Source organism: Anthonomus grandis, chromosome 14 (assembly GCF_022605725.1).
Source record: "Anthonomus grandis grandis chromosome 14, icAntGran1.3, whole genome shotgun sequence".
Taxonomy (NCBI): domain Eukaryota; kingdom Metazoa; phylum Arthropoda; class Insecta; order Coleoptera; family Curculionidae; genus Anthonomus; species Anthonomus grandis.
The window spans coordinates 928,816-951,861 of NC_065559.1; the positions used below are offsets into that span (position 1 = coordinate 928,816).

Sequence of the window (23,046 nt, forward strand, 5' to 3'; positions counted from 1 at the left end):
ACGCTTTATCACTTACTTAATATAAGAAAGATCATAAGTGCGACAAGGACAACAGTAGGGACGTGTGCCATAACAGATTTGCACACTGCCATATGACAGCTGTCAATCGCAATTACGGTACTACAGTTTTGAATTTTGTAATTGGCGCCAGAGGGTGACAGTTAAATTCCTTTTTAATTGCACTTATTGATACATTTGCAATATAACGAATATACGAGATAAATAACTTTTCATATCAATGAACTGTCACTTTAAGTTAGGGTATCATGGTCGCACCAGTTGCTGTCTACACGTCATTTTTTGGCGCCAACAATCGAATGAGTTCAAACAACATTTATAAACAACTCATTTATTCTTTTCCTAAAAAATTATACACATTCTATAATTCATTGCTGCGGTACTGGTTCCGAACTCTCCACACTTTTCGCGGGAACATTCAAACTGGAGGAAACCTTCTCGAGAGTTTCGTGTAAAGAGGAGAAAGCGGTCATTTGCCTTCTGACCGACTCTTCGTTGACCCCCAATCTTAATTCTAAAAAACAACATAACCCGCGCACTTCCAACAGATGGCGACACACTAAAAAAAAAGACGAACCTTTAGCAGGAGTGTACAGCTTCTTCAAGTTGAGATTCATCAGCTCCATTTGGACTTCGATAAGTTCTTTGGTAAGTTCCACGTTGACGGCTACATAGCAACTGGGCCGTACCTCTCGTAAGATGTTGCTAAGGGCTTCCAGAGAGTCGTACCGCCTTTTCTGGACCGCGTACTGAGATTCCAAGTCTTTCTCGAAAAATCCCAGAAACCTGCGACACACTAAATATACCTACTTCAGATCAAAGAAAACAGGTAATTGTACCTGAACAACTCGCTCAAGTCCAAACACAAATTCACGTACTGCAAAGGGAAGTCGCGTAACGTGTAAAACAGTCGCGCCCTTTTCACCCATTTTTGCACATGATCAAACAGGTTCTTCGCTTGCTCTATAGAGATTATTTTACCGCAAGGTATTTCTTTGGAAACTACTACATCTAATCCATTAAAAGTATAACTGGGCAGAACCTCATCGGGTACTTCTGAAACAAAAACTAGACGTCAACAATAGCAAGGTTGCCTCCTGAAGTTGCCATTAAAAATGAGGTTAATGGTCCTAGTGTCGCGGTTTACATCAAACAATGAGGTTATATCGAAAGCGTTAATTTACCTGTTTCGACCTCGTCACCTTCAATGTCCTTCAGGATCATCGGTTTTCTGCTGGCTTCAAACAGTTGCAAGCCGTAATAGATCCAGGAGCGTGCCAGATCCGCTTCGGCCGCGTAGGCGTCTGGATTCGGTATTAGCGAGGCCAGCAATGGGCTCAGGATCATTTCTGACGCAAAAAGGTGATATCTGGAAAATAGAAATAAGACATTTCGGGTGCGACTGGACGCTGTGAAGTAGGAAATCCATAATGTAACAACTATAATAGGGAAAGTGTCCAGGTTTTTCTTTAATTAAGTGTGCGAGTGTGGACAGCATACCGAACCGCGACGTAAGCAATCTGAAGAGATGTCGGGTTCGATGTGCTGTTTATAAGTCCCAGCTGAGCATAGCGCATTAACGTGAAAACATTTCGCGGTTTATTATGCTGTTTACATTGAACGTTGATGACTGCATTATAGCCTAGTAATAGAATTACTTATGCTCTATTTAATTTAATTTTATTATGCGCTCTAAACTATTTTCTTAAGCCTACGTTTTGAGGTTAAGCTTACGTTTAGAATTTTTTGATAACAAATTCACAGTTGACCACTTATAAAATTGAAGAAAATGGTTTAGTATGCTGTTTATAAGCTTCATTTCAACCAAGCGCCGCTACTGACCTAACCTCAAAATTATTAAGCCGTCAGCGCAATTTATTCCGTGGCTCGTTGTGCTGTCTACATTGATCATCAATTTAAGAAATTAGGCTTTATTTGAACCAAACGCCGCTACTAACTTAACCTCAAAATAATCAAGCCATCAAGGCAATTTATTCCCAGATTCGTCATGCTGCGTATAATGAACATTTACGGGTTCAAAATGCTGTCTGCGTGACTTCTAAGACGTTTAAGGTTACAATTTTAGCAAATTAATTAAAAAAATGTATGCTGCGTCTAAACAAAGGTCAGGCTATCACCACAATTTGTTTCGCGGTTTGTTGTGCGGTATACTTGACGGTTCAGAATGCTGTCTACATGATTTTCAGAAAGTTTGACGTTAGAATTTTAGCAAATTCATTTTAAAAACTAAAGCTTTACTTAAATCAAACGCCGCTACTGTCTTAACGTCAAAATCCGCAACTAATTCCGCGGTTCATCATGCTGCCTATAAGGGCCATTTAATGATTCAAAATACTGTCTACATGACTTCCAGAAAGTGTGAGATTAGAATTTTAGTCTTAAAACTTAAGCTTCCTTTGATCCAACCGACTTAACCTCAAAATAATCAGAACATTAGTGTAATTTATTCAGCGGTTTGTTGTGCTGTCTACATGGATCGTTTAACGATTCGAAATGCTGCCTATATGACCTCCAGAAAGTTTGAGGTTACAATTTTCGGTTCACTGATGCTGTTCATTGATCTACACCTATCAAACTGAAGAAAATAATTTAATGTGCTGTTTATAAGCTTCATTTGAACCTGACTTAACCTCAAAATAATATGGCCAACACCGCAAATAATTTTGCGGTTCATTATGCTGTCTATAATGATCATTTAACCATTCATCATGCTGTCTACATGACCTCCAGGAAATGTGTGATTAGAATTTTAACATACTAACCATAAAATTTAAGATTCGTTTGAACCAACTCACTTAACCTGAAAATAATTAGAGTATTAGCGTAATTTATTCAGCGGTTCGTTGTGCTGTCTACATTGATCTTTTGACGAATCAAAATGCTGTCTACATGGCTTCCTGGAAGCATTTCAGCCTTAACCTAAAAATACTTTGGCCGTCAACGGAATTTATTTAGCGGTTCACTATGCTATTCATTGACCCGCACATATCAAACTGAAGAACCAAATGCCGCTACTGACTTAACCTCAAAATAATAAGGCCAACACCGCAAAAAAATTCCGCGGTCCATTATGCTGTCTATAATGATCATTTGACTGTTCATCATGCTGTCTACATGACTGCCAGAAAGAGAGGTTAGAATCTGTATTGTTGTGTTTTATGGTTAGAATTGTAACAAACTTTAAAATATAACAAATAATATGATAATAGTCCCAAATAGCATCTTATTAATAAAATCCCAAACATCCGAGGACGTACCGGACAAATATGAAACACTGCTCAGATCCAACAATTTTAAGGTTAGCCAAGTAAGGAGTTTAGTGTTTACCTTTAAAAACTTGAAGAAACTGGGCGAAAACCTGATTAGTGGGGCTTATAGTGGCTTAATACTGTCTAGTCCGAGATGTGTGGAGGCGGTACGCATGGCAGCTCCAGAGAACAGTTTGCCCCAGTGGAGAGATAAACACAATTTTGTAGTGGGCGAAGCCACTTATAAAAGTGCCCTGGAACAACTCGCTTTGGATTGTTTGGGAAAGGAGTCTGGAAATGGGGTGAATTTAGCCAAGAAAATAGTGGAAAGTGAGTCTTAAGTGCAAGTGTGTAGAGTAAATGGACGAGGGTGAAAGTAGTATTTCCGTTATGTATGAATCAGATATCTCCTTATTGAGTGCTGTACCACTGTAAGCATTTTTCTGCAGATAAGTCTGAATATGACCAACCGTTCCTTTATCCACATGGAAATTTGAAGAGCGACACGCTGAACTTAGAGCTCGAAAAAGAAGGAATTCAAGTTGTCGGTCAAGAAGTCTACGACACTGTTTCTAACCCGAATATTCCAAAAGAGTTGGCAACTGCTACTAATAATTTCCAGAATGTTCCTGAATTTATTGTATTTTTTAGCCCTTCGGGAGTCTCAAGTTGTATCGATTTAATTGGGGCTATAAAGGACAAAGTAAAGGTTAGTTTTTTTTTTTGGTTACAATCTTGAGATTATTGAATTTTTGCTCTGATGTAGTTCATTGCAATCGGACCGGTCACAGAAAAGACACTGATAGAAAACAATGTTTCGGTATTCGGGGTTTGTAAGAAACCCAATCCCGAGGAGCTACTGAAGGTCATCTTACATAAATGATTCATTGTTATTTTATAATAAATTAAAAAAAAAAAATCATTTTTATTGTAATCAAGTTCAAATTTCGCGCCATTTTCAATGACATGACGTCACGGAAATGAGGAATAGACTTTTACATAATTTAATAAGACATAACTCAATTTTCTCACGTTATTCATTTGGTAGCACTGAGGCTCTCTTAGAGTCGCGTTGCCAACTGTGATTTTTCAAAAAAAAAATTGACATGCTTTATTCTGCAGACAGCATTCCGAACCGCAGTGTTGCCAATAATGATTCAAAACCCAGATCCTAAGCCTGAATCTACATTGATACGTAATTAACCCAAAATCGGGTCTGTTATTGGCTGATAGCAATCACGTGGTCCCAACGGATCCGTAATTACGTGTCAATGTGGATTCAGCTTAAGGCTTTATAGTTCCTCACCATTAGGTCTCAGGCTTGGCAACATCGCGGTGCCGTATGCTGTCCGCACCCCGTGTAACTTACAACGCGTTTTCCCAATCTCCATTGGTGACGAACATCCCCGCTAACCGGAAACACGACTCGGCCCACTTGATCGGATGGAACTCCTCCATATTAAGTTGCTTCTGCAAGATGGCGTGCTGCAGCCTCAGGTTCGCCTCGGCGTTACCTAAACGGGCGTAAATCCACGCGAGCATTTGCATATTGTTCAGCGACAAGCGGTTCAACTTTGACGCGGACATTTTCTCGTCTTTTTTCGTGTTCAGAAACAAATCGTCGGTACTAAAAACAGGATAGAAATGCGTTTTTAAAGTTGCGCCATCTATTGAGGAATATAGATGGGTGGGTACGGACAGCATCTCGCACCGCGGCGTTGCCAAAAGATCCGTAAAGGATCGTTTGGCGATGATTAAAGATGTCTTTAAAGGTGTGACTTTACCTGTAAACTTCCGGAGTACATTTCTTCTCTTCGTCGATCGCTTTAACCAGCATCTCTTCCGCTTCGTCTAGACTCCCGAGGCGGGACAAGACGTACGTCAGATGATTGACGATGCGCATGTGTAGAAACGCGATTTTCGGATGGTCCGAGTGGCCTTTGATCAGATCCAGGGATTCCTTCAGGAAATCCCGGCATTCTGGCAACAGGTTTTCGGACAACAGGATTTTCGCTTTCTCGTAAATGATCGACGCCTTCATCGAAATTATTTTTAGGAACTCTTCGGACTCCTTGTTTTGATTGGCTGTTAAAGGGAAAATGTTTTGTTTTAGGCACGATATTGGCAACACTGTTACTTCCGAGTAGTGACATTTCACTCGCACGTGAAATGCAGGTTATGTCTATATTTGAACATACATAAGTCATGTCAAGGCACACTAAATTTAAATGAGTGTAATCTCTCACTTTCGTTAATTCCGGAAGCGGAGGTCAAGTAGGAATGTGTTGTTCAATGAAAGAACCTGAATACGTCAATAGTTTATGCCAAATCTAACCTCACTTACCAAGGACCTCATCGATTTTAGCTAAAATCAATGAAAATTGTTTGTGCAACGGGTTTTGTATCTCGTCCCCGGCGGTTTCTTGGGTCTGCCCCAGTTTGTACGACACCGAGTGCTTCTTCAGTTCGTTAAAACACGCCTGAAGGTCGCCCGTTAACGGGGATTCCTCGTCCATTTCTTCCTGCTCGTTTGCCGCCAAATTTTCAAATAAAAAACGCGGTTTTTACATTCAAAGAGGTGCTTGCGTCACTGGAATTTTTTTTTGACATTTGCCACGTTGACAGTAGCTTCTATTATAATGCAGGTATGTAAAGGTAATAGTACAGGCTGTTCCAAAAGCCGAAAAGGGCCTAGAACGATCTTTCAAATATGTATGTCGGTTAGGTTATCGGCACTGATTTTTTGACGGTTTTTGTCCGGTCGGTAAAGTAGAGTCCGTACAAGTCGCTCGACATTTTTCATCAGTGCGTCGATAAACTAGGGTTCCTAACGGTCGTTAATAAAATAAAACCAGATGTCGCGCCGCCTCTTGTAACTTATATATATTTGTTCTTTTCAAAGGCAACAGAATAACATTTTATAATAATAATAATAATAATAATTGAATTACGAAACTTATTGTTCGGATGATTCGTCGGTCGATTGTTCGTCCATTTCGCTGCTCGGGTCTGATTCCTGCCGATTACCTAAAACAGAACAAAAAACTAATTTTTAATAAAATTCTACTGTGGCATTACGTCATTAAGTACATCAAACTTGGCATTGCTTGATACTTGATGAAATATTTATTGTGTACTCTCTTATGTTTGCCTCCTTGTCTAATTAACACCCTCTACAACCATAAACGCTTAACAGGTTAATTTTATTACCCCCATTTTATAGCCTTGTTTATTACACAATATAAACTTATCCCCAATAGGTGTCTAATTGTTTGCCCTGTTGGGCCGCCATCTTTTACCAGAAAGCCAAACCTTCTAATAGGGCGTGGCTCTTGACTCGTTTGTTGACAGTTCCAAGATGGCGTCCGTTTGTCACGAGCCACGCCCACATTTTGTAATTCAAAACGGAAAGATGTTGGGGGGAGGGGAAGGACTCACCTCTAAGTATAATATAACTCCAAGGCGAGTCTTCGTAGGATTTCTCGTTAGATCTGCCGATTCGTGGGCCGAACCACAGGTCGGATGCCTTCGGGTCGTTTCGTTTCTGCAGCACCTTCCAGGTTCGGTCGTTTTTTCCTATCCGAGGGTTCAGCAGGAACTGCGGGGCCGACCTCTTCAAACCTATTAACAAAAAAAAAACGACTTTTTAAGGAGGGTTGGCAACGTCGCTTCATGTTTATTTTAAAATGGATTATGGAATGTGTCTATTTAGTGTAAAAAACTTAGACGAAAGGAATAATTTACAACGTTGCCAGAGGCTCTCTCTCTCACTCTCATAGAAAACCAAACGATGTCTTAATGCGTCACCAGAATGAGACGCATTTTTATTTCTCACTTGATTACTCCAGAACATTACGTCAGTACCAAAACAAGATGGCGGCCATGTATTTATGAAATAAGGGGGCGTGCCTAACCTGAATAAAGAGGCAAGGTTCTTTCTTGCACAGGCGCATTATATACAAGCATATAACAAGGACAGCCAATTGATTTGACAAAGAAGCGAAATACTGCATAGGTTATTCACCTGTGGAGTCCATGTTATTATGTTGAAATAGTGGGGTGTCTTCTATACTAGTTAATGTGTCATATTGTGGTGTAACCGCGGTGTCTTGATCGTTTGAAGTTCTTTTACCGGTGCGCATGACCAGACGCAGTTTCCTTTTTGGTTCTGCAATGAATGTTTCAAGAAAAAAAAACATGTGAAATTGAACTCCTATTTCTCTCTCTCTCTTTCTACCTGATCTGTAGTGGGATAGGTCGGTCTGTGTCGAGTGATACCGTGGATATTCCGGATTGGGGAATATTCGTTTTCCGGGTCTCACGACTAACCTTAGTCTCCTATTGGGGCTCAGAAAGTCCCTTTTATTTATTACTAAAACAATATTTGGGTGTTATGGAAAGTTGGTTGGTAATGGTCCTGTTCTAACTGCCTTAATAAAGTCAATATTAAGAGCGTTTGAACGCATTAGTTTTTTTTTTAATAAAATACTCTTTAATGGTGGCTTAAATAAAGGCATTTTATTCAGTTTCTTAAATCTTCGGATTCTTGGGAAAATATTGTAAAAACACATGCAATCAAATTTCCAAAGTCATTAGAATTTTTTTTTAAATTGCCCTGTTCTAACTCCCTTAATAACATGGAAATTTTACAATATTAAGAGCGTTCAAACGCATTAATATTTTTGGTTCATTTTAATAGAATAATCTTTAATATTGGCTTTAATTAAGAAAAATTTATTTCAGTTCTTGGTCTTTATTTGGATTTAAGGGAAAATATGGCAAAACACATTCCATCAGGTTCTCAAAGCCATCAAGTAATTTTTTTTTAATAGACCTGTTTGAACCTCCTTAATATAGAGCTAAGTTGCTTGATATTAAGACCGTTAGAACGCGGATGTATTTTTAAATAAATTTTCTTGTATTTACTGATAATTAATTTAATGTACATTTTTTGAGATTTAGGATACTATATTCAAAGAGATTTCCGTATACACCACTTTAAAAAAACACACACAAATTCGCCATGTTCTAACCGCCTTAATAAAATGAAATTGAGTACCCATTAAGAGCGTTTGAACGCGTTAGTTTTTCTTAATAAAATACTCTTTGATGGTGGCTTAAATAGAGACATTTTATTCAGTTTCTTAAATCTTCGGATTCGCAATCAAATTGCCTAAGTCATTAGAATTTTTTGAATAAATTGCCCTGTTCGAACCTCCTTAATATAGACCTAAATATTTAGGCATTAGGGCCGTTCAAACGCTGCAATTTTTTTCCTCTAATATTTAGCAATTATGATTTTAAAGCAAATTTTTTGAGGATATTAGGAAAAATATATCAAAGTCACATAGATTTTCAAACAAATGGCTTCAAAAATTAAAACACTAAATTACCCTGTTCTAACTCCCTTAATAACAAGGAAATTTTGCAGTATTAAGAGCGTTCAAACGCATTAACATTTTCGGTTCATTTTGATAGAATAATCTTTAATATTGGCTTTTAATTAAGAAATTTAATTTAGTTCTTGTTTTTCTTTTAAATTTTAGGGCAAATATGGCATAACGCTTCCCATCAGGTTCCCAAAGTCATCAAGTAATTTTTTTTTTAATAGACCTGTTTGAACCTCCTTAATATATAGCTAAGTTGCTTGATATTAAGACCGTTAGAACGCGGATATAATTTTATATTGAATTTTAACGATTAGGAACGTTCAACCGCATTAAGATATTTTAGTAATATTTATTAGTATATTCGTTAATATTAATTTAAGGAAAATTTGATAAAACACGTGCAGTCAGTTTTTTATTTTTTTTAAAATTGACCCGTTCGAACCTCCTTAATATATACCTAAATTTTAAAGTATTAAGACCGTTCAAACGCAGCAATTTTTTAATTATTTTTTTAGTGTTTACTAATATTGAGTTCAATGTACAATTTTTTAATGTTTTGATGTTTGGATAAATATATTAAAATTAGATACAAAAGGAGTTTTTTTATACATTGCTTGAAAAACTAAAAAAAATTTGCCCTGTTTGAACCTCCTTAATAAAATCATTATTTTTAAAAAATTAAGACCGTTCAAACGCAGTAATTTTTTAATTATTTTTTTAGCGTTTACTAATATTGAGTTCAATGCACAATTTTTTAATGTTTTTGATGTTTGGATAAATATATTAAAATTATATACAAAAGGATTTTTTTAATACTTTGCTTGAAAAACTAAAAAAAAAATTTGCCCTGTTTGAACCTCCTTAATAGAATCATTATTTGTTTAAAATTAAGACCGTTCGAACGCAATAAAATTTTTAATAATTTATATTAATGGTGCTTTCCGGTGCACATTTTTTGAGTTTCTCGACAATAGGAAAAAGCCAACAAAATCATATACAACACATAACTTCAAAAATTGAAACATAACTTGACCCCGTTCTGACCTCCTTAATATACACCTAAATTTTAATGTATTAAGACCGTTCGAACGCAGTAATTTTTTAATTATTTTTTTAGTGTTTACTAATATTGAGTTCAATGTACAATTTTTTAATGTTTTTAATATTAGGATAATTATATTAAAATTATATACAAAAAGATTTTCATATACATTGCTTCTAAAACTAAAAAAAAAATTTGCCCTGTTTGAACCTCCTTAATAAAACCATTATTTTTTAAAAATTAAGACCGTTCGAACGCAATAAAATTTTTAATAATTTTATTTAATTATTACCTATGGTGCTTTCCGGTGCACATTTTTTGAGTTTCTCGACAATAGGAAAAAGCCAACAAAATCATATACAACACATAACTTCAAAAATTGAAACATAACTTGACCCCGTTCTGACCTCCTTATTATACACCTAAATTTTAATGTATTAAGACCGTCCGAACGCAGTAATTTTTAATTATTTTTTTAGTGTTTACTAATATTGAGTTTAATGTACAATTTTTTAATGTTTTTGATATTAGGATAATTATATTAAAATTATATACAAAAAGATTTTCATATACATTGCTTCAAAAACTAAAAAAAAAAAATTTGCCCTGTTTGAACCTCCTTAATAAAATCATTATTTTAAAAAAAATAAGACCGTTCGAACGCAATGACATTTTTATTAATTTTATTTAATTATTACCTATGGTGCTTTCCGGTGCACAACTTTTGAGTTTCTGGACAATAGGAAAAAGCCAACAAAATAATATATAAATAGATTTTCATACACATAACTTCAAAAATTGAAACATAATTTGACCCCGTTCTGACCCCCTTAATACCGTTAATTTATGTGAAATTCTTATGTATTAAGGGCGTTCGAACGCAGTAATAAATATTCAATAAAAAAAAAATAATTATCGAAAAAAGAAATTCTCACCATCGTCATCCAAATCCGGCCGTTTTCCGACTCGCATGTTGACTCGCATCGTTCGATGCTCCCTATTACGAATCTCTGTCTTTGGAAGATCTGAAACGCACAAAAGAATGTTTTAATTTAAAATTAAGAAAAAGCAATTTTCAGATATTATAGATGAGTTGGCATCGTCGCATTCAATTATTTTTTCGCCAAATTTCGTCACCTATGTCAACGAGCATATTGGCAAGGTTGCCGATATGTTCGAACAAAAAAAAATCACTTTAATACTACGCCCTTTATACCAGAGAACCTATTTGTCAATTTTCCTTAGTAAAGTCACTTGTCAAGTGTCAACGTTCATTTGTTAAGACATTTTTAAGTATGACACGAGCCAATATTTCCGAAGAGCTTTACTATCATCCATCCCTTTTCCGCTTACTATTCGCATCATTTTCGCACCTTATAAAGAACAAAAAAACAACCGATCGCGGTTAAAGCTTAAACCGGAATATTTGAGTGTAGGCATTAAAAATGCCGAAAGGTGCTTTTAAAAGCAAATATTTACAAGCTTACACACGGCACTTCATTCTCACGTCTAAAAGCTTTTTGTATATATTGGCGGGTATATAATATACATATTCTGGATAATACCCACTATGACATATACAATGTTATTTAGCATATACATAAGTATAGGAAGAATACCTGACCGTTGCTGTCATATACATATAGATCAGTTAAACTGCGCCCTTATTTAGTGTTTTGGTATATTCATTGTTGAATTAATTAAAGCGCTCTTATTATTATTATTATTATTATGTAAGTCCATCAAGCTGAACTTGTCATATCCAATGTTTACGTTATAACTTACATTACATTATAACTTTTTAATTAAGAAGGAGGGGGATGCTATTCGAATCATTAGGAAGTAAATATAAAAACGCCCCCTTAGGGTTTAAAGAGATTTACCCAAAACGGTCGCAAAGTTAAACTTGTTCTTTTTTTGTTAAATGTAATTTTCTGAAGTTTTTTGTCAGTTAATTGAAAGTACAGGATACAGGGTGGTGCTTAGGGAATAGTGGAAGTAGATGTCAGATTGGGTTATTCAAGTGGAATAATCTCTATATTTTTCCATTTTTTTTTTAACTGTAGCGCACTTAGGTGCGTTTCCTTATTATTTGGCCATCAAAATAAAATAGCCGCGTTCGAATCTCCTTAAAATTGTGAAAATCAATAATATTTAATTTTGTTAAGACCGTTAAAACAAGATGATATCTTTTTTAAATGTTTCTTTATGTGTAAGAAAAGTCATCAACAGTGAATATTAAACAAAGCAATAAAAAAAATATTACACTGTTTGAACGGCCTTAAAATAATGATATGGATTTTTATTAAGGCAGTTAGAGCAGGCATATTTGAATAATTTTAATATGAAAAAAATACTTAGACACAGAATGACTTTATTAAAGAGGTTAAAACAGGCATATTTTCTTTTTCAGTTTTGGCTTCATGTGTATTAAATTTTCTGTTTAATTTTTTTTTTAATTGATTAATTTGTTTTTAGTTTTATTATTTCAATTAAATTATTATTTAGACTTTCTATAAAAAAAAAAATTATTTTAGTCAATGTCTTGTCAAGTTCTTGATTGTTAAATTTAATTTATTTTTTTTAATTAAATGTAAATATAAAAAACGAAGTAAATAAGTGTATTGAGGAGGTTAGAACTGCAATATATATATATTCTTTAAATTTTGCTTTATTTGTATTAAAATTGGATGTAAATAATTTTATACTATTTTTCTTATTGTTATCAAAAATCGTAAAACAATTTAAGCTACACCAATAAAGATTAAATAAATCAACAATAATTTGCTAACGCGTTCGAACGCCCTTAATAACAGAAAAGTCCATATTATTACATTTTATTAAGGACGTTAGAACGGGCATATAATTGTTATAGTTTTGACTTTATGTGTGTGGAAATTCGATTTTATAAAATTTTTTAATTGGTTTCTCATTGTTTAAAAAAATTAAAAATGTTAGCAAAGTGAAAAATAGTAAATATTAAATAAATAAATAAAAAAAATTATACCGCGTTCTAACGGCCTTAATAGCATAAAATTCAATATTATTTAACTTATTAAGGAGGTTCGAACTAGTATATATTTTTTTTGTTTTGACTTTATGTATCTAAAAATTTAATTCTATTAATTTTTTAAATTATTTTTTTGTTGTCCAATAGTCTTAACAAATTTGTATGTAAAATTTATATTAAAAAATGTAAAGAAATAATTAAAAAAAAGTATTATCGTGTTCGAACGGCCTTAATACAATTATTTAGCCTTATTAAGGGAGTTAGAACACAACATTTTTTTTCTAATTTTTTTTTTAAAAGGTGATTTGATAATCCTGTAATATCAAAAAAAGTTGGATTTAAAGAAAAAATAAATAAATACTAAAAAAAATTGTTCCATCCTATTTTTTTATTTTAGTAATAAATATGTAAAGCATTTCTTACATTTTATTACTATTTTTTAAAATTTATTTATTTTTTTGTATTTTCTATATTTCCAAATCGAAATTTAGGGTGACAGACCTTCAAATTGTAAAAATCAATAAAATCCAAAAATCCATTTTCATTAGGGAGGTTAGGACAGGAGTTTTCTGGTTTGTATATAATTTTGTAATTATTTTCTTAATATTCGAAAATCCTAAAAATGTAAGCAAAGTCAATAATAGTGAATATTAAACGAATCAATAAAAAAAAATTTCAGTACCCTGTTCGAACGCCCTTAATAAATCAAAATGTCTATATTATTAAATGTTATTAAGGACGTTAGAACGGGCATATATATGTTATAGTTTTTACTTTATATGTGTGAAAATTCGATTTTCTAAAATTTTTTAATTGGCTTCTCATTTTTTAAAAACCATTAAAAATGATAGCAAAGTGAATAATAGTAAATAATAAAAAAATTAATATCGCGTTCGAACGGCCTTAGTATCATAAAATTCCATATTAGTCATTTTTATTAAGGCGGTTAGAACTGGCATATATTTTTTGTCATATATATTTTTTTAACAGTTTTCTAATTTTGTAATTATTTTCTTAATATTCGAAAATCCTAAAAAGGTAAGCAAAGTCAATGATAGTGAATATTAAACAAATCAATAAAAAAATAATATTACCGTGTTCGAACGCCCTTAATAATGGAACAGTCGTTATTAAATATTATTAAGGGCGTTAGAACAAACATATTATTTTTATAGTTTTGACTTTATGTGTACGGAAATTCGATTTTATAAAATTTTTTAATTGGTTTCTCATTGTTTAAAAACAATTAAAAATGTTAGCAAAGTGAAAAATAGTAAATATTAAATAAATAAATAAAAAAATTATACCGCGTTCTAACGGCCTTAATAAAATTCAATATTATTTAACTTATTAAGGAGGTTCGAACTAGCATATATTTTTTTTGTTTTGACTTTATGTATCTAAAAATTTAATTCTATTAATTTTTTAAATTATTTTTTTGTTGTCCAATAGTCTTAACAAATTTGTATGTAAAATTTATATTAAAAAATGTAAAGAAATAATTTAAAAAAAGTATTATCGTGTTCGAACGGCCTTAATACAATTATTTAGCCTTATTAAGGGAGTTAGAACACAAAATTTTTTTTCTAATTTTTTTTTAAAAGGTGATATCATAATCCCGTAATATCAAAAAAATTTGGATTTAAAGAAAAAATAAATAGATACTAAAAAAAATTGTTCCATACTATTTTTTTAATTTAGTAATAAATATGTAAAGCATTTCTTACATTTTATTACTATTTTTTAGTAATTTATTTATTTTTTTGTATTTTCTATATTTCCAAATCGAAATTTAGGGTGACAGACCTTCAAATTGTAAAAATCAATAAAATTCAAAAATCTATTTTTATTAAGGAGGTTAGGACAGGAGTTTTCTGGTTTGTATATAATTTTGTAATTATTTTCTTAATATTCGAAAATCCTAAAAAGGTAAGCAAAGTCAATAATAGTGAATATTAAACGAATCAATTAAAAAAAATTTTAGTACCCTGTTCGAACGCCCTTAATAAATCAAAATGTCTATATTATTAAATGTTATTAAGGACGTTAGAACGGGCATATATATGTTATAGTTTTTACTTTATATGTGTGAAAATTCGATTTTCTAAAATTTTTTAATTGGCTTCTCATTTTTTAAAAACCATTAAAATTGATAGCAAAGTGAATAATAGTAAATAATAAAAAAAATAATATCGCGTTCGAACGGCCTTAGTATCATAAAATTCCATATTATTCATTTTTATTAAGGCGGTTAGAACTATTACAGTTATTACAGAATTATTTTTTTTAACAGTTTTCTGGTTTGTATACAATTTTGTAATTAATTTCTTAATATTCGAAAATCCTAAAAAGGTAAGCAAAGTCAATGATAGTGAATAATAAACAAATCAATAAAAAATAATATTACCGTGTTCGAACGCCCTTAATAATGGAACAGTCGATTTTATTAAATTTTATTAAGGGCGTTAGAACAAGCATATTATTTTTATAGTTTTGACTTTATGTGTATGGAAATTTGATTTTGTAGAATTTTTTAATTGGTTTCTTATCGTTTAAAAACGACTAAAAACGTAAGCGAAGTCAATAATAGTAAATATTAAACAAATCAATAAAAAAAATAATACCGCGTTCGAACGGTCTTAATAGCATAAAATTCGATATTATTCAATTTTATTAAGGAGGTTCGAACTAGCATATATTTTTTTTGTTTTGACACTATGTATCTAAAAAATCTGTTCTATTAATTTTTTTATTTGTTTTTTTCTTGTCTAATAGTCTCCATAAAATTTTTTGTAAAACTAATATTAGAAAAATTTAAAGAAATATAAAAAAAAAATATTATCGCGTTCGAACGGCCTTAAAACAGCAAAATTATATATTATTAAGCGTTATTAAGGCGGTTAGAACACGGACATTTTTTTAATATATTTTTTTTCTGAAAGGTAATTTATTTTTTAGTTCATAATCCTTTCATATCAAAAAAATTGGGTTCAAAAAAATAATAAATATTTTAAAAAAATTACAGGCTATTTTTATTACCCTTTTTTTAAATTAATTTTTTGTTTAATAAATAATTTTTTACACATGGTATATAATTTTTGGGTTATTATGCCTTTACTATCAAAAAATTTTCATTTTTTTTCATAATTTTAGACATATTTCTTCCTAGACTATTGAAAAAATAAAAAAAAAACAATTTTTTACTTCAAGTAGTTTTTCAAATCATTTCCCTAATTCAACAACTATTTCGTAATATAACATTAATTAAAAAAAAAAATAATTAAAATATAAATCCTCCTATAAATTTGAACAAAAAAAATTACAATAAATTAAACAAAAATATACACAAAAAAAATAAACAAATACTCACAATCTGAATCACTAAAATCCGCACTGATTACCTCACATAATGCAACAAGGCAAAAAGTAACTAAGACAACGTTAAACCAGAAGAATTTCATTATGGGATCAAACCAGTCAACAACAGGTTTCCTCTCGCTTCTACCGGTGGCGTCTTGCACGCGGGGGGGCCACAAATTAGCCCCCGACGCGGCTGTTTCCCTCTTTTATAACCGACCAAAAACACGACGGAAGTTGCGTCGCGGCGTTACTCGGTGTCACCTTAACGTATGTACACCCAGTTGGGGAAAAAAGGGATTTTTTGAAACGTTATTTTATTATCTTATTCAAGAACATCTTATGACTAATGTTCATGTCAATAGCACTCACTAAGATTCCCTGACCCATCCATTCATCGGGTTTTTCAGAGTTGAAGTTTCCAAGTCGCACATGACGTCACTTGAGACAGTTCACATGGACCTGAAGGTGGTCGTCTAATGAAGAATCTCTTCCAGGCACTCCTGGACAAAAGTTTCCACAGAAAACGTCCACTCAATTCAATACAACCCAACGCCAAAGAGTTGCATGGGGAATATTTAAAGACTTTTATTTTGAGAGGTTGAAGTCATTCATTTATCAGGTTTTTCAGAGTCAAAGTTTGCAAGTCGCACATGACGTCACTTGAGACAGTTCACATGGACCTGAAGGTGGTCGTCTAATGAAGAATCTCTTCCAGGCACTCCTGGACAAAAGTTTCCACAGAAAACGTCCACTCAATTCAATACAACCCAACGCCAAAGAGTTGCATGGGGAATATTTAAAGACTTTTATTTCGAGAGGTTGAAGTCATTCATTTATCAGGTTTTTCAGAGTCAAAGGTTCCAAGTCGCACATGACGTCACTTGAGACAGTTCACATGGACCTGAAGGTTGTCGTTTAATGAAGAATCTCTTCCAGGCACTCCTGGACAAGAGTTTCCATAGAAAACCTTCACTCAACCCAATATAAACTAAACCCAAAGCGTTGCAAGTGCCTGGAATATTGGTTTAATTAGTCATTCACTTATCAGGTTTCTCAGAGTCAAAGTTTCCGGGTCACAAATGACGTCACTTGTGATAGTTTACATAAAAGACTGTCGTGTAATAAAGAATCTCTTCCAAAAGTTTCTAGATAAGAATCCTCCATAGAAAACCTCCTCCAGACCAACCCAAACCAAAACCCAAGGAATATTTGATTTATTTCAAGTAGTTGACGTCATTGAAGTGGTTTCAGGAACTTCCAGGCAGCTAAAAACGTTTTCCTGGCAGTTGAGTTTTAATTCCATAAGTGTGAAGCTAGTGAGGTGAGGAAGTACTTCAAGGAATAAGTGTGAAGAGTAATTTTTTACTTCCAGGCACTCGAGGGCCTTTTTTCCGAAGGTTTTATGAAAAAAATCTTTAGCTGTTTGCATGTTTGTCTTAAACCAGGAAGCTGGAGTCATTTTTTGATACTTCCAGGCAGTTGAGAGCCTTAATATCTTCCACGAATTTGCATCAGACATATTTCAACTGCCTGGAATATTTCTTTAATTTCGACCAATTTAAGTCTTCCTTTTTTAGACAGTTGAAGAAGTTAAAGTAATTTTTTGGTACTTCCAGGCAGTGCAAAACATTTTCCTGATAGTTGAGCTTTAATTCCAAGAGTGTGAAGCTAATGAAGTAAGAAAGAACTTCAAGGAATAAGTACGAGGTTCTGCAATCACGTGGAATTGTTTTTATTTCCCAATTAAAAAACATGTAAAGTAATTTTTTACTTCCAGGCACTTGAGGGTCTTACCAAGGGGGTTGTCTGAAAAAATCCTCAACTGCCTGGACGTTTGTCTTAATACCAAGAAGTTGAACTCATTTTTTGATACTCCCAAGCAGTTTAAGAGCCTTAATATCTTCCACGAAGTTGCATTAGACATATCTCGACTGCCTGGAATATTTCTTTAATTTCGACCAAGTTAAGTCTTCCTTTTTAGACATTTGAAGAAGTAAAAGTCATTTTTTGATACTTCCAGGCAGTTGAGAGCCTTCATATCTTCCAGGAAGTTGCTTTAGACCTATCTCGACTGCCTCGCATATTTCTTTTGGTTTCCCTAGCTGAAGTCGTCCCTTTTGGAGCCTTCGAAGCCTTTGAAGTAATTTCTGGTACTTCCAGACAGTCGTAAACATTTCCTTGACAGTTGAACTTTAATTCTAAAAGTGTAAAACTAGAAAAATAAGGAAGAACTTCAAGGACTAAGTATGGAGAGTGATTTTTTGCTTCAAAGCAGTTGACGATCTTTTCTAGGGGGTTTACCAATACCAAGAAACTGAAGTAATTTTTTGATACTTCCAGGCTGTTGAGAACCTTGATATCTTCCAAGGAGTTGTATGAGTCCATGAAGTTGACTGCCTGGAATATCTCATTTATTTCAAGAAGGTCAAGTCACTTTTTGTAACCTTATTTAGGCTGTAGTGACCACTCACTTCTAAGTCCAGGATCTGAGAAACTAGTAGGAATATTCTCATGAAACAAAAAGCATAATGTTCAGAAAAGTATTCTTGTCAAGTCTTATTAAGGGTCTAAAGCAGTACAAATAATATCCTGGAATATATCAGACATTTTAGGCAGTGACGTCCATGAGCAATGATTGATCTTCAAACTGACCACTAACTTCCAAGTACCATATCTGGAAAACTAGTGGGAATATTCTGGTGAATTAAAAAGCATAACGTTCAGAAAAGTATTCTTATTAAACCTTATGTAGAGTCTAAACCAGTTCAGAGAATATCCTGTTAAATATCAGAGATTTTAGGCAGTGATGTACATGAGCACTGATTGACCTTTAAAGCGACCACTCACTTCAAAGTACCATATCTAGAAAACTACTGGGAATATTCTCCTGAATCAAAAAGTATAACGTTTAGAAAAGTATTCTTAATAAGCTTTACTTAGGGTCTAAACCATTTCAAAGAATATCCTGGAAAATATCAGACATTTTAGGCAGTGACGTCCGTGAGGACTGATTGATCTTTAAGCTAACCACTCACTTGGAATTCTCATATCAGAAAGACTAGTGGAAACATTCCCTTGAATTGAAAAGGCAAACATGCCTTGGAGTGACAGTTGAAGAAATTGAAGTAATTTTTTGTATGTAAATGAGTGCCAAGGAATGAGTGCTAGTGCTTGAGGAAGCTTGAGGAAACTCTTTATAATAACGAACATCTTCTGAGGGCACTTTTAGACACTTACAACTTCCAAGCACGTCCTATCAGCGAGCAACAGTCTTTCCGGACATCTCTAGAGCCTTCGACAACAACCATGGATGTCTTTTAATCCCAGGACAAGGTTGGTCTGCTTGCAAATTACAGTGTAGGCTATTCATGGATTTTCTCTCGTCGTTTCTGGGAAACTTACTTAAAGGAAACGCATCGTCTGAAACTTTCATTAATTATTTACGAAAAACCGGAAAAACCTGCTGCCGAATTAAGAACAGTTTTCGTTAAAAAAGGCGAAGTTTTCTCTCTCCCTGAAAAGCGGTTCGTGTTTGTGAAAAGGGTCTTCGTAGGTCGTAGTAATAAGAAGAAGTTGCTTTTCTCTTGGTTGGGAAAATCGAAAAATTGAGCGTGTATGGAGCGGCCCTATTCAGGCCGGGGTAATTTAATTAAAACATTACGTTGTTGCTTTTTCTTTGCGTCCACACAAGTTTTATATATATAGAGAGAGAGAAACCTCGGCGGAGCGTTTTAAGGCATAAACGTGGTTATTTGTGAAATTTAATATAGTTTTTCAACATGCACCTTTGGTGATAGCATCGAAATATATAAATAGAGACATTACTCTGTTTGTCTTACAAGCGCCTTAAGATCTTCTTCTTTTTTTACTGCTCCCTTGTCTTCGTCTTCTTTCCTGCTGTCAAACGTTTGACGTTCGTCCTTCTTCTTCCTCCTTTCCTTCATCTTCAGGAACTTGTAAAAGCACTATGTCAGTGCACCCATATGCCAAAAATAAGACAATTTCTTAGGCTCACCAGTCCTATGCATTGTTAGGGTTTTTCTTAAATATCTTCGTTCCTATTAGAGATATGAAAAATTGACAAATTATAAAAGAGATGAGCATTTTCATGGTCTACAAAAAAGCCCTCTATGCTTTTTCGCCTAATTTCAATAAAAAACAAGATTTTGCCAAATTAAATTCAATATCCAGTAAGTTTCTAATATTTTTACTGTCTCTAGTTTAAGTCAAGTGGGCTGTAATGAAATCTCCTTAATGCGGCGTTGCCAACTTGCTCAGAAGTTTCATTAAAGAAAAAACCGGATTTAAGTAACACAAGCTATAGCTTTCACCCTCTCTTTAACGGTTATTTGGTTATGTACCCTTATTACGGGGTAATTATTTGCCTCAAGTAAAGGGGTGTACATCGAGCATAAAAACCTGAGAGTGTAAAAAAAAACACTTCGCGTGCATTAGCGAAAAAACTCGTCGGGGATCTTAATTCGAACGTTAAAGGGGTCGAGAGTGCAAAGGGTTGCGGTCCTAACCTTTTAACTTTTTTTTTTTTAATTAATTAATTGATAATATAATATTATAAAAGTACGATAAATTAAATTAAAAAAAAATCATTGACATTTGACATCTACAAATGTCAATTTAATTGATGACTTTTGACAGCTGTCACTAAAAAATCAATATGGCAAATTTCGTGCGGTTTTTATCGCAGTCAGCTAGATACAAGTTTGATTGGTGTTAAATATAAGATAATGTGCTAGAGAAAGACAAGAACACTTAAAACTGTCAACTTTGAATCAGAGCCAGCTAGGAGTCTTCTTGCCAGGTTTGATCATTAGCCCGCTTGCTTGATTTATTATTATCAAAGGAATTTATTAAAATGGGAGCAAATATTTATGTTAAAGAATAAGAAAATTTATGACTACGTTCGACCGCCCTTAATAAGTTCATTGTTATTAAGGGGGTTAGAACAGGAATATTTTTTCTTATATTTTACTTTAAATGTATGAAAATTTAATTGTATACAATTTTGTCATTTTTCCTATTTCTTAAAGACACCAAGGAAATGCAAGCAAAATTATTAATAACAAATTAAAAACAAAACAATTTAATTAATTTTACCGCGTTCGAACGCGCTTAATATTGAAAAATTTTATTATTATTAAGGAGGTTAGAACAGGGATATATTTTTCTTTAATTGTGACTTTATGTGTATAAAAATGTGATTTTATTTATTTTGTTATATATTTTCTATTGTTTATTAATGCCAAAAAATGTGTATGTACAAATTAATAATAAGAAAAATTTGATTATTAACTATAAAAATATTACTCCGTTCAAACGCCCTTAATAATGTAAAATTCAATGGTATTAAGGGGGTTAGAACAGGATTTTTTTTTTTCATAAATTTTACAATAAATGTATGAAAATTTAATTGTATACAATTTTGTAATTTTTTTCCTATTGTTTAAAGACACCAAGGAAATGTACGTAAAATTATTAATAAATTAAAAACAAAACAATTTAATTAATTTTACCGCGTTCGAACGCGCTTAATATTGAAAAATTCCATATTATTAAGGAGGTTACAACAGGGATATATTTTTCTTTAATTGTGACTTTATGTGTATAAAAATCTGATTGTATTTATTTTGTTATATATTTTTTATTGTTTATTAATGCCAAAAAATTAATATGTACAAATTAATTATGAAAAAAATTAAATTATTAATAATAAAAATATTACTCCGTTCGACCGCCCTTAATAATGGAAAATTTAATGGTATTAAGGGAGTTAGAACAGGAATATTTTTTTCTTATATTTTACTTTAAATGTATGAAAATTTAATTGTATACAATTTTGTCATTTTTTTCCCTATCGTTTAAAGACAACAAAGAAATGTAAGCAAAATTATTAATAACAAATTTGAAACAAAACAATTTAAATAATGTTACCGCGTTCGAACGCGCTTAATATTGAAAAATTCCATATTATTAAGGAGGTTACAACAGAGATATATTTTTCTTTAATTGAGACTTTATGTGTATAAAAATCTGATTGTATTTATTTTGTTATATATTTTTTATTGTTTAATAATGCCAAAAAATTAATATGTACAAATTAATTATAAAAAAAAATTAAATTATTAATAAAAAAATATTACTCCGTTCGACCGCCCTTAGTAATGTAAAATTCAATGGTATTAAGGAGGTTAGAACAGGATATTTTTTTTTCATATATTTTACTTTAAATGTATGAAAATTTAATTGTATACAATTTTGTCATTTTTCCTATTTCTTAAAGAGACCAAGGAAATGTAAGCAAAATTATTAATAACAAATTGGAAACAAAATAATATCATTAATTTTACCGCGTTCGAACGCGCTTAATATTGAACAATTTCAGTATTATTAAGGAGGTAAGAACAGGGATATATTTTTTTTTAATTGTGACTTTATGTGTATAAAAATATGATTGTATTTATTTTGTTTTATATTTTTTATTGTTAAATAATGCCAAAAAATGCATATGTACAAATTAATTATGAAAAAAGTAAAATTATTAACAATAAAAATATTGCTCCGTTCGACCGCCCTTAATAATGAAAAATTCAATGGTATTAAGGGGGTTAGAACAGGATAATTTTTTTCTTATATTTTACTTTAAATGTATGAAAATTTCATTGTATACAATTTTGTAATTTTTTCCTATTGTTTAAAGAGACCGGGAAAATGTACGTAAAATTATTAATAACAAATTAAAAACAAGACAATTTAAATAATGTTACCGCGTTCGAACGCGCTTAATATTAAAAAATTCGATGTTATTAAGGAGGTTAGAACAGGGATATATTTTTCTTTAATTGTGACTTTATGTGTATAAAAATCTGATTGTATTTATTTTGTTATATATTTATTTATTGTTTATTAATGCCAAAAAATGTGTATTTACAAATTAATAAT

General features: G+C 32.4%; 3 protein-coding genes across 5 annotated transcripts; 1 reads left to right on the plus strand and 2 right to left on the minus strand.

Annotated features, from left to right (window-relative positions):
* Positions 1–333: 333 nt before the first annotated feature.
* On the minus strand, positions 334–5,922 carry LOC126744458 (KIF-binding protein-like). 2 transcript variants are annotated; one of them, XM_050451894.1, is made up of 7 exons: positions 5,632–5,920; positions 5,072–5,372; positions 4,657–4,914; positions 1,203–1,387; positions 858–1,074; positions 596–804; positions 334–532 (listed from the first exon to the last, which is right to left on the minus strand). In XM_050451894.1, the coding sequence occupies exons 1-7, from the start codon at positions 5,801–5,803 to the stop codon at positions 387–389; spliced, it is 1,488 nt and encodes a 495-aa protein (XP_050307851.1). In that variant the 5' UTR covers positions 5,804–5,920; the 3' UTR covers positions 334–386. The 2 variants fall into 2 exon arrangements, with proteins under 2 accessions (XP_050307851.1, XP_050307852.1); XM_050451895.1 differs by lacking the exon at positions 4,657–4,914 and having other exon boundaries at positions 5,632–5,922.
* On the plus strand, positions 3,136–4,209 carry LOC126744460 (uroporphyrinogen-III synthase-like). Its single transcript, XM_050451897.1, has 3 exons — positions 3,136–3,617; positions 3,737–3,996; positions 4,054–4,209. The coding sequence occupies exons 1-3, from the start codon at positions 3,239–3,241 to the stop codon at positions 4,168–4,170; spliced, it is 756 nt and encodes a 251-aa protein (XP_050307854.1). The 5' UTR covers positions 3,136–3,238; the 3' UTR covers positions 4,171–4,209.
* Positions 5,923–6,148: 226 nt separating the features above from the next.
* On the minus strand, positions 6,149–21,253 carry LOC126744461 (uncharacterized). Of its 2 annotated transcripts, none has more exons than XM_050451900.1 (6): positions 19,327–21,253; positions 10,655–10,744; positions 7,525–7,659; positions 7,312–7,455; positions 6,726–6,908; positions 6,149–6,314 (listed from the first exon to the last, which is right to left on the minus strand). In XM_050451900.1, exons 2-6 carry the CDS (start codon positions 10,701–10,703, stop codon positions 6,244–6,246), a joined length of 582 nt encoding a protein of 193 aa, XP_050307857.1. In that variant the 5' UTR covers positions 10,704–10,744; positions 19,327–21,253; the 3' UTR covers positions 6,149–6,243. The 2 variants fall into 2 exon arrangements, with proteins under 2 accessions (XP_050307857.1, XP_050307855.1); XM_050451898.1 differs by lacking the exon at positions 19,327–21,253 and adding an exon at positions 16,100–19,290.
* Between the last annotated feature and the right edge of the window lie 1,793 nt (positions 21,254–23,046).

Bases quoted from the DNA above. Each gene is read 5' to 3' on its own strand.
- LOC126744458 (XM_050451894.1), bottom strand. From the start codon at position 5,803: ATGGACGAGGAATCCCCGTTAACGGGCGACCTTCAGGCGTGTTTTAAC. The intron at 5,373-5,631 runs GTAAGTGAGGTT...TCCCTTTAACAG, and splicing joins TAAAATCGATGAGGTCCTTG to CCAATCAAAACAAGGAGTCC. The intron at 533-595 runs GTTCGTCTTTTT...GTTGTTTTTTAG, and splicing joins GCTGTACACTCCTGCTAAAG to AATTAAGATTGGGGGTCAAC.
- LOC126744460 (XM_050451897.1), top strand. From the start codon at position 3,239: ATGATAATAGTCCCAAATAGCATCTTATTAATAAAATCCCAAACATCC. The intron at 3,618-3,736 runs GTGAGTCTTAAG...ATTTTTCTGCAG, and splicing joins AGCCAAGAAAATAGTGGAAA to ATAAGTCTGAATATGACCAA. The intron at 3,997-4,053 runs GTTAGTTTTTTT...GCTCTGATGTAG, and splicing joins CTATAAAGGACAAAGTAAAG to TTCATTGCAATCGGACCGGT.
- LOC126744461 (XM_050451898.1), bottom strand. From the start codon at position 16,190: ATGAAATTCTTCTGGTTTAACGTTGTCTTAGTTACTTTTTGCCTTGTT. The intron at 10,745-16,099 runs GTGAGTATTTGT...TGTGCGTTTCAG, and splicing joins GGATTTTAGTGATTCAGATT to ATCTTCCAAAGACAGAGATT. The intron at 7,456-7,524 runs GTAGAAAGAGAG...CATTCATTGCAG, and splicing joins CCTATCCCACTACAGATCAG to AACCAAAAAGGAAACTGCGT.